Consider the following 11,091-nt stretch of genomic DNA (forward strand, 5'->3'; position numbering starts at 1 on the left):
TCTGAAATACAGAGGCTATTCCCAGGGTAACTGATCCAGATCTGAAATACAGAGGCTATTCCCAGGGTAACTGATCCAGATCTGAAATACAGAGGCTATTCCCAGGGTAACTGATCCAGATCTGAAATACAGAGGCTATTCCCAGGGTAACTGATCCAGATCTGAAATCTTACCGTAAAACAAGGCCTTGAAGTGACATGTGTGAGTGTGTGTGTAGAAGCATCAGTAAATAGTTTGTTTAGAACCATAAGTAAACAATGTATGTGTGCGCTCGTGTGGGTTTACGTGTGCGCGAAAGACCCAAAACGTCAGTTATTGTACAATGATTATTAGCTGCTAATAGTCCTTCCTTTCAAGGTCACTGTTCACATTATAGACCTGTAGAACTCAGACGTTATGACATCGCTTAGAAATCTGTCAGATTGCTAACTATGTTGTAATAGAAGCGGTTTTATTTTAATGTTACCTCAACAAGTAAACAAGCAAACAAGCAAACTCAAAGCAATTTGAATTGATATTAACAATTGAGTGCTATAATTCTCATGTTCAAATTGTTAAGCTACTGACACTTACCTAATGATATCACATTAGGTGGTAAAGTGTCGCCAAGGCAACAGGCCGACTTAACCAGAAATAGCAGAGAAACGCACCTCTTCTCCTCCTCCTGTGACTGACAGGAGAAAACAATAAAATGCCAAGCAGCATGCATAGTTAAAAAGGTGGCTCGCATTCACCACTGTGAGGGCTGTTGAACCCTGCTGTTCCTCTGTAGCTGTCTTAATGTTTTTCTCCTGTTCTCTTCTCGCTCCTGTGTACTCTCCACTGGAGGCTGTCCCTTGTGGCTGTATGGGGGGAGAGAGGAGGGAGAGAGGAAGGAGGGGGGCATCTTGTTTCTTTTTACAGACCACTTTTATGATAAGATCAAAATTAAACATTGCCTCGGAGGCACAGAATAAATCTCTAGAATACTGGAGATGTTCTGAAATGGAAAGCAGTCTTTCTTTTCTCGAGTGTTGGCTATAAAAAGACAGAGATGGAGAACTGTTGGTCGTCGTGAGGTAGCTATGGAGAGCAGGTAGGTGACTTAACCTGTGTTGCTGTGTGCGTTAGACGATGTCGGGAGGTTATTTCGTGGGAGGACTAGAGTCAGACACGACAGCTCAGCCAAGGAGAAGACAGAGGAGGAACACGCTGACCCACATCCCCATCATGCTCCACTCTGCTCTGCAGGAGGCCTTTTTAGAGAGGAGAAGAAGAGTCTCTTAACTGTGCGTCTTTCTCCTTCCTCTTGTGTCTCGCTTCAGGATGCCCCTACGGCTCTTCCCCTCCTCTCATCTCTTGCATCCCAGGGAGACGAGAGGGGAGAGGTGCAGTTAAACGGGCTTTGAGAATGGATGGTTATCTAAGTGGGCATGACCAGAAAAAATAAAATCTGAGCACTCTGGGCTAAAGTGGAGGTGCCACTCTGCCAAATGCTTAGGGGCGGCCTGACACACTTAGAAGATGTGGACTGAAGTGGGGCGGTCCATCTCGAACGACGCTCGTGAAAATCAGAGGCTTCAATCTAGGTCATTGCCACTGATGCATCGCTAACTGAAAGAGAACTTCAGACACACCTGGCCTTTATGGTGACTGCTTTTTCAATATATGTAACGTATCTGCCGAGAGAAGTCAATCTTTTGCCTCTGAGACATCCCATACTTTTGACATTAGTGAGTCAAATTGGAGTGTTCTGGACGGAAGCAAAGTTCAATCCCAGAGTTGACTGGCTTGTATATTTCCTTCCTAAACTGAATATTCCCTTAGAAGATGCCTGAATGGAAATAACTAATCACTCTAGGTTTGTTGTGTCTGATGTTACTCATCTCGACATCCCGAAAATTTTGGAGAGCTTTGCTCTCCATACCGCTTAGGGTCATCGTTGACAAGCTGCATACTGCACGTGTTAGATAAATGAAGCCTATGACAGCAGTAGAAACCAATCACAAGCTGGAACAGAGCTGCCCATATATAACTAGATGGCTATTGGTTCACACATCACATGTGAAGGTTGTAACTATTGTCATACCCTTGAACCTGAATTGCTTGAAGGAAACTTAGTCCGTAGCCCTTTACTGTAGTCAATGACCAAACGCGCCCTCTTTGGCCTCATGGGCAAAATGTTACTTCTATTTTTCATAATTTCATAATTAATAAACATGATTGTTTTTTAACTACGAGAATCCGGTGTTTCTATGTCAAACATTTGTGTTATTTTTCAGTCTTCTGTATTGTATATAAAGTGTAATATTGGATGCAAACTCATATCTGACATGGTAAAGGTGTCTTATTTTTTAAGCACATAACCATGTGTGTGAGGTGTATACTTTTTTTTGAAAGTAGATTTGTTTAAGCCTACCAAGAATCACTCTGTGTGACCCTGATTCAGCCCACTGCAGTAAAAGGTTTTAATCACAGTACTGGGAATTACAGTACAAGCTGTGTTCTAGTACTGACAGTTGATGTATAGTGCATCTAGGGAGGATGGACAAGAAGAATGTACACCTTGTCTTTAGACTCTACATGTACTCATAATGATATTGTCATAAGGCAGTATAATCATGGTTGCACACACATAAAGACTCATATAGGCTCATAATTCCCTATACCAATAATCCTAATGCATTATAAGTATAATCATAGTTAGACACACATAAAGACTCATTAAGTCTCATAATCCCGTATACCAATAGTCCTAATGCATTATAAGTATAATCATAATGACTTATAATGTACAGCAACATAATGCTTCATAACTGCTGGTCCCTTTTTCCTCAAGGATCATACAGCATTAGAATGACCATCAGCGTGATGCATTTCTATCGTTTTTGTCAATGAGCAGGACGTCATTATTACTGCATCATAATCTTTGTTATGGTGTGTTATAGAGTACTTATAAGCCACTATAAAGTCATCTTTGATTGCTTTAGGTAAAGTGATGGAATGCCTAAGGCAGACAGATATTACACACCATAGGCTCCTACTGTACAATTATATAAAGTGGTCATTGTCCACTTTCAGTAAAGTGAACATTTCTTCACATTTCATGATGACGCAACTCTCTTCATTCTTTCTCACTCTTCTCGATTCAAACAGTTGCATTACGAAACGCAACACAATGCTACGCTACACTACACTACATTAAGCAACACTACACTACACTACACTACACAACACTACATTACATTAAGCAACACTACACTACACAACATAACATAAATTGCCTCAAAATCTTACAGATCTTAATTTGAGCCAGTTTGCTACACCAGGAAAATAATCCTACAGCAACAGGACATGTAAATTATTATGTGGATTATAATTCATGGATATTTTTGTAGGGGTTGACACATTTTGTTGTAAGGAAAAATCAAGTCTGAAATTTCAAAGTGGAAATTACAAACTTCAGAAGCTTTTTAAACCTCAAATACACTACACATTTTCATATCCTGCATTGCTGGAAACTTCTACTACAACAGGATGATCACATTAAGATCCTACATATGTACAATTGGCAATTTGACACTCCTGCACATTGTATCACAGTGTTTCCCAGTTGGTAACACACATTTGCTGAAACTACATCTTAGGTACTCAAAACTCTAAACACAAAACAGTTAGCCAATTTCCCCAAAAACCCTCAGACATCTTGCAAAATGAAACACATCAATTAAAATCATGTACTCCCTGCTCAAAATGAAACTCTGCATTCAAATGACACACACACACACACACACATCAAGTATATATCAATGATGTTGCTCTTGCTGCGGGCGATTCCCTGATCCACCTCTACGCAGACGACACCATTCTGTATACTTCCGGCCCGTCCTTGGACACTGTGCTATCTAACCTCCAAACGAGCTTCAATGCCATACAACACTCCTTCCGTGGCCTCCAACTGCTCTTAAATGCTAGTAAAACCAAATGCATGCTTTTCAACCGTTCGCTGCCTGCACCCGCACGCCCGACTAGCATCACCACCCTGGATGGTTCCGACCTAGAATATGTGGACATCTATAAGTACCTAGGTGTCTGGCTAGACTGTAAACTCTCCTTCCAGACTCATATCAAACATCTCCAATCTAAAATCAAATCTAGAGTCGGCTTTCTATTCCGCAACAAAGCCTCCTTCACTCACGCCGCCAAACTTACCCTAGTAAAACTGACTATCCTACCGATCCTTGACTTCGGCGATGTCATCTACAAAATAGCTTCCAATACTCTACTCAGCAAACTGGATGCAGTTTATCACAGTGCCATCCGTTTTGTTACTAAAGCACCTTATACCACCCACCACAGCGACCTGTATGCTCTAGTCGGCTGGCCCTCGCTACATATTCGTCGCCAGACCCACTGGCTCCAGGTCATCTACAAGTCCATGCTAGGTAAAGCTCCGCCTTATCTCAGTACACTGGTCACGATGGCAACACCCACCCATAGCACGCGCTCCAGCGGGTGTATCTCACTGATCATCCCTAAAGCCAACACCTCATTTGGCCGCCTTTCGTTCCAGTTCTCTGCTGCCTGTGACTGGAACGAATTGCAAAAATCGCTGAAGTTGGAGACTTTTATCTCCCTCACCAACTTCAAACATCTGCTATCTGAGCAGCTAACCGATAGCTGCAGCTGTACATAGTCTATCGGTAAATAGCCCACCCAAATTTACCTACCTCATCCCCATACTGTTTTTATTTTATTTACTTTTCTGCTCTTTTGCACACCAATATCTCTACCTGCACATGACCATCTGATCATTTATCACTTCAGTGTTAATCTGCAAAATTGTAATTATTCGCCTACCTCCTCATGCCTTTTGCACACAATGTATATAGACTCTCTTTTTTTCTACTGTGTTATTGGCTTGTTTATTGTTTACTCCATGTGTAACTCTGTGTTGTTGTCTGTGTCACACTGCTATGCTTTATCTTGGCCATAAACCTAATTCAGTGGGAAGGATAAGATTTTGTTGTTATACTGTATATTGCTTGTGAATACTCAAACAAGAAAGACAAACAAATGCATAAAATTTGTCAGTTTTATATTTCAACATGACTCAATACATGTCAACCAGCATACTGTAAGCACACACACAGTAAACATGCAAACATACAGTAAATATGTTTTGCATATGCAAAGGAAGAAAAATATTACTGTATTGTATGTAGATAAAGAAATCTAAATCATAAGTCAAGAAACAAATACTCCATTGCGAAAACAAAATCAGTCATGCCTGTTATTTTGGTCCGGCCACAGAATGTTATCAACATCACAGGAGATATTCTCCTTGGTCAGACAGTGGGGGAAATTTATTTTGGCTTGACTCATCCATCCCTGACAGGACTCTGCTGGAACGTCACCACAGGCATCCTCCATTGCCTGGAGAAGGGCCAGACGGAGAGATGGAGATGGGCAGTGTTGTATGGTCCAAGGGTGGCATGGAGGTGGAAGACCCCATTGTGGCTCATAGCTGTGTATACGATGACATTTCCCCAGCGCTGGCCAGGTACCTCAATGTGGCACGTTGACCAATGATGTTCCTTCCTCTCCTCCTCGTCTTCGCTGAATCCAGCCTCATCTATGAGTATGAGTTCCTGGGGGATGGGACTTGCATCCAACTCCATGATTCTCTGAAATGACAGTAAATACTGTAATTGTTGTATAGTAAAGTTCACTGGCAGCATCAATGAGTCTCTAATGTTTTAAGAGTGTAATACTAGTACATTACTTACTTGCACATATCGCACCGTTTATCCTTCCCTCTTTGGGAATTCCTTTCAAATGGGGCTCTGTAGATGTGCTTCATCTGGAGATGGTGTTTCTGAAGGATAGGGGCTGTGGTTGAGAATAAGCTCACTCTGATGTTATGGAAGATGGCAGGGTTTTAAATAATCTGCTGTTGGATTTTCAACTACCGTTTGTACAATGGCAGCCTCCTGTTGGTCTGTAGACGCATTCTACCACCCGTGGGGGTCATCTTTCGGTTCTACAAAAACAAAATAGCATACAGTACAGTTTTCCACATTGTTTACACACGTTTGCTGAATCTTTGGCCCATTTTCCCAAAACTCTACACAAAACCACTAACACAAAATGCTAAACTCTACACAAAACCACAAACACAAAATGCTAAACTCTACACAAAACCACAAACACAAAATGCTAAACTCTACACAAAACCACAAACACAAAATGCTAAACTCTACAAAAGCAAACACTGCATTCAAAACTGTTTAATTTCTTTCCAAAATTTCTTTTTTTTTTTGCATCAAAATGACACACACATGTCATATGAATAGATCTGTCTACCAACCAACAACACACTGATGTGCTCAACACAAAACACCACTATGAATATCCCATCAGTAGGTTTATCCCTTTTGCATGTTCAGTGTTACACTGTAGCTGGTTGTAAAATATTGTTACAGTAATGTATGCCTACTCAAATATACATAAATAAACACAAACAAATGCAATACAGTAACAAAAACATTGTCATTTATTTCCAAAATAATTTGAACACTTGTGTTTTGTATGTACAGTGAGGGAAAAAACTATTTGATCCCCTGCTGATTTTGTACGTTTGCCCACTGACAAAGAAATGATCAGTATATAATTTTAATGGTAGGTTTATTTGAACAGTGAGAGACAGAATAACAACAACAAAATCCAGAAAAACACATGTCAAAAATGTTATGAATTGATTTGCATTTTAATGAGGGAAATAAGAACTTCACCACCTCTCAATCAGAAAGACTTCTGGCTCCCAGGTGTCTTTTATACAGGTAACGAGCTGAGATTAGGACACACTCTTAAAGGGAGTGCTCTTAATTTCAGTTTGTTACCTGTATAAAAGACACCTGTCCACAGAAGCAATCAATCAAACAGATTCCAAACTCTCCACCATGGCCAAGACCAAAGAGCTCTCCAAGGATGTCAAGGACAAGATTGTAGACCTACACAAGGCTGGAATGGGCTATAAGACCATCGCCAAGCAGCTTGGTGAGAAGGTGACAACAGTTGGTGCGATTATTCGCAAATGAAAGAAACACAAAGGAACTGTCAATCTCCTTCGGCCTGGGGCTCCATGCAAGATCTCACCTCATGGAGTTGCAATGATCATGAAAACGGTGAGGAATCAGCACAGAACTACACGGGAGGGTCTTGTCAATGATCTCAAGGCAGCTGGGACCATAGTCACCAAAAAAACAATTGGTAACACACTACACCGTGAAGGACTGAAATCCTGCAGCGCCCGCAAGGTCCCCCTGCTCAAGAAAGCACATATACATGCCTGTCTGAAGTTTGCCAATGAACATCTGAATGATTCAGAGGACAACTGTGTGAAAGTGTTGTGGTCAGATGAGACCAAAATGGAGCTCTTTGGCATCAACTCAACTCGCCGTGTTTGGAGGAGTAGGAATGCTGTCTATGACCCCAATAACGCCATCCCACTGTCAAACATGGAGGTGGAAACATTATGCTTTGTGGGTGTTTTTCTGCTAAGGGGACAGGACAACTTCACCGCATCAAAGGGATGATGGACGGGGCCATGTACCGTCAAATCTTGGGTGATAACCTCCTTCCCTCAGCTAGGGCATTGAAAATGGATCGTGGATGGGTATCCCAGCATGACAATGACCCAAAACACACGGCCAAGGCAACAAAGGAGTGGCTCAAGAAGAAGCATATTAAGGTCCTGGAGTGGTTTAGCCAATCTCCAGACCTTAATCCCATAGAAAATCTGTGGAGGAAGCTGAAGGTTCGAGTTGGCAAACTGATATGTCAGACTGCAGTATACTACAGTATACATAAATAAAGAGCATAGTGTAGATGGTAGGTAACTTACCGGTTGTCATTTCTGAATGTTCGAATGATAGATGCAACCGTGTAGCAGCTCAGGTTGGGCTGAACTCTCTGCCCAGCGCCCCTTATACTCAATCCATGGTTGAGCACATGGTCAACCAATGTGGCCCTGATCTCATCTGAGACAACTGTCCTTCCTCATTCTCCTCTTCTTACTCTCACTCCTTCACCTCTAGCTCTTGCTTCACCATTGACTTCCATTTTCCTCCAAAACAGGAGCACTCATCTGTGGCCTTTTATAGTGTTAATGCTCTGATTTCTAAGTGAACAATTCAGCAACTAGTGTTTACACCTATGAGGAGTGGGTGTTGCCAATTGGTGTATAGAGCTTGGCATTGTGATTGGCATTGCTTTCCAAAGGGATTAAAGAGATTTTCATTTAGAATGTTGTGCCTAATGTAGAGAACTGTGTGTAGTGTTTTACAAAAAGTGAGATATAGAATTGAAAACTGAGTGTAAAGCAGGAATTGTGCTTATAATTTTGCAGACTTGGTTTAGGGATTTGGTATATGAGTTTCAGGCTTCAGTGATTGCGTTTCAAGTTCCAATTGGGAAAAACTGTAATACAGTATACACAATAAATATTTGATTTGATTTGACAAAGTAGTAAAGCTCCCAGTTTCAGGCATACAGTAATACATGAAACATTGACTTTGTTTCCCCTTCCAGTATGTATTGGAATCTACAGTCTTTACTGTGCTTTATGTTGCACTACTGTCAAGTAGTAAAAGTAGTAGAGAGATCCAATGTTTACAGTACATACCTATTCTCATTTTGGAACGTCCGGATGATGGATTCTACGGTGAAGCTGTTCAGATTGGGCTGCACTCTCTGCCTCTCTTAAGGTCAAACCATGGTTGACCACATGGTCCACCACAGTCGCCCGAATTTCATCAGAGATTACTCTCCCTGTTCTTGGTCTTCCTCTACTCCCACCTCTACTCCCACCTCTACCCCCACCTCTACTCCCACCTCTACTCCCACCTCTACCCCCACCTCTACTCCCACTTCCACCTCTACCTCTTTCTCTACCTTTACCTCTACCCCCACCTCCACCTCTACCTCTACCTCCATCTCTACCCCTCTCTACCTCCATCTCCACCTCTACCTCCACCTCCACCTCTACCTCTAACCCACCTCCACCTCTACCTCCATCTCCACCTCTACCTCCATCTCCTCCTCTACTCCCACCTCCACCTCCACCTCCACCTCTACCTCTACCTCTATCTCTACTCCCACCTTTACCTCCACCTCTACCTCTACCTCCACCTCTACTCCCACCTTTACCTCCACCTCCACCTCTACCTCTACCTCCACCTCTACTCACACCTTTACCTCCACCTCTACCTCCACCTCTACTCCCACCTTAACCTCCACCTCTACCCCCACCTCTACTCCCACCTTTACCTCCACCTCTATCTCTACCTCTACCTCTACCTCTACCCCCACCTCTCCTCCCACCTTTACCTCCACCTCCACCTCTACCTCCACCTCTACTCCCACCTTTACCTCCACCTCTATCTCTACCTCCACCTCCACCTCTACCTCCAACTCTACTCCCACCTTAAACTCCACCTCCACCTCCACCTCTATCTCCACCTCCACCTCTATCTCTATCTCTACCTCTACCCCCACCTCTACTCCCACCTTTACCTCCACCTCCACCTCCAACTCTACTCCCACCTTTACCTCCACCTCCACCTCTACCCCCACCTCTACTCCCACCTTTACCTCCACCTCCACCTCCAACTCTACTCCCACCTTTACCTCCACCTTTACCTCCACCTCCACCTCTATCTCTACCTCCACCTCTATCTCCATCTCCACTTCTATCTCTACCCCCACCTCCACCTCTACCTCTATCTCTACCTCCACCTCTACCTCTACCCCCACCCCCACCCCCACCTCCACCTCCACCTCTACCTCTACCTCCACCTCCACCTCCACCTCTACCTCTACCTCTACCTTTACCCCCACCTCCACCTATACCTTCACCTCCACCTCCACTTCTACTCCCACATTTACCTCCACCTACACCTCCACCTCTACCTCTACCCCTACCTCTACCCCACCTCCACCTCTACCTCTATCTCTACCTCTATCTCTACCTCTGCCTCTGCCTCCATCTCCACCTCCAACTCTATCTCTACCTCCACCTCTATCTCCACCTCTATCTCTATCTCTACCCCCACCTCCACCTCTACCTCTACCTCTACCCCCACCTCCACCTCTACTTCTACCTCCACCTCTACTCCCACCTTTACCTCCACCTACACCTCCACCTCTACCTCTACCCCTACCCCCACCCCCACCCCCACCCCCACCTCCACCTCTACCTCTATCTCTGCCTCCACCTCTATCTCTACCTCCACCTCTACCTCTACCCCCACCTCCACCTCCACCTCTACCTCTATCTCCACCTCTACCTCTACCTCCACCTCTACCTCTACCCCCACCTCTACCTCTACCTCCACCTCCACCTCCACCTCCACCTCCACCTCCACCTCCACCTCCACCTCTACCTCTACCTCTACCCCCACCTCTACCTCTACCTCCACCTCCACCTCCACCTCTCTCTGCCAAGTTTGCTTCCATTGTTCTCCAAACACAAGAATACTCCCCTGTGGCCTTTTTATCCATACCGAAGGTCTGATTGCAAAGTGAACATGTACGCAGTTAGTGTTTGTACATGTGAAGAGTGAAAGTGATCAATCGGCAATCTGAGTGTAAAGCAAAATATGTGCCAGTAGTATCACAGATTTGGTGTATGGTTCTGTTGTTAGAGGGTTGGATCATTGTTCCTCATGGCCAGTTTCAGTGGGTAAACAATTGGGAAAAAATGTAACATAAATACAAAAAAAAGAGAAGAAGGTCAAAGAAAAAGTCAAAGTCCTGTGCAACAAAATGTTACAACATGTCTGACAAATATGTATGGCATTTATCTGAAGCTCTTATTCATAGCGACTTACAGCACAGCGAGTTTATTTTTAATATATATATATATATATATATATATATATATATATATATGGTGCCAGCGGGAATCGAACCCACATTTCATCACTTTTCCTAAAGCCCTCAATTACTTTATAGTGGCTTATAAGTACTCTATAACACACCATAACAAAGATTATGATGCAGTAATAATGACGTCCTGCTCATTGACAAAAACGATAGAAATGCATCACG

At 43.3% G+C, this 11,091-nt stretch overlaps 1 protein-coding gene across 1 annotated transcript; it reads right to left on the reverse strand.

Annotated features, from left to right (window-relative positions):
* Positions 1 to 5,360: 5,360 nt before the first annotated feature.
* Positions 5,361 to 10,497, reverse strand: LOC149982227 (uncharacterized). Its single transcript, XM_090242184.1, has 6 exons — positions 10,276 to 10,497; positions 9,790 to 9,847; positions 9,316 to 9,393; positions 7,886 to 8,030; positions 5,779 to 5,894; positions 5,361 to 5,686 (listed from the first exon to the last, which is right to left on the reverse strand). The coding sequence occupies exons 1-6, from the start codon at positions 10,495 to 10,497 to the stop codon at positions 5,361 to 5,363; spliced, it is 945 nt and encodes a 314-aa protein (XP_090098310.1).
* Positions 10,498 to 11,091: the final 594 nt, after the last annotated feature.

The sequence above is a fragment of the Oncorhynchus mykiss genome, chromosome 7 (genome assembly GCF_057628025.1).
Source record: "Oncorhynchus mykiss isolate SJ-2025 chromosome 7, ASM5762802v1, whole genome shotgun sequence".
Lineage (NCBI taxonomy): Eukaryota > Metazoa > Chordata > Actinopteri > Salmoniformes > Salmonidae > Oncorhynchus > Oncorhynchus mykiss.

Coding starts and splice junctions, on each gene's coding strand:
- LOC149982227 (XM_090242184.1), bottom strand. CDS start 10,497: ATGGAAGCAAACTTGGCAGAGAGAGGTGGAGGTGGAGGTGGAGGTAGA. Junction 8,031..9,315: donor AGGTAGAGGTAGAGATAGAG/GTGGAGGTAAAG, acceptor GAGGAAGGACAG/TTGTCTCAGATGAGATCAGG. Junction 5,895..7,885: donor ACATTCAGAAATGACAACCG/GTAAGTTACCTA, acceptor CCATAACATCAG/AGTGAGCTTATTCTCAACCA.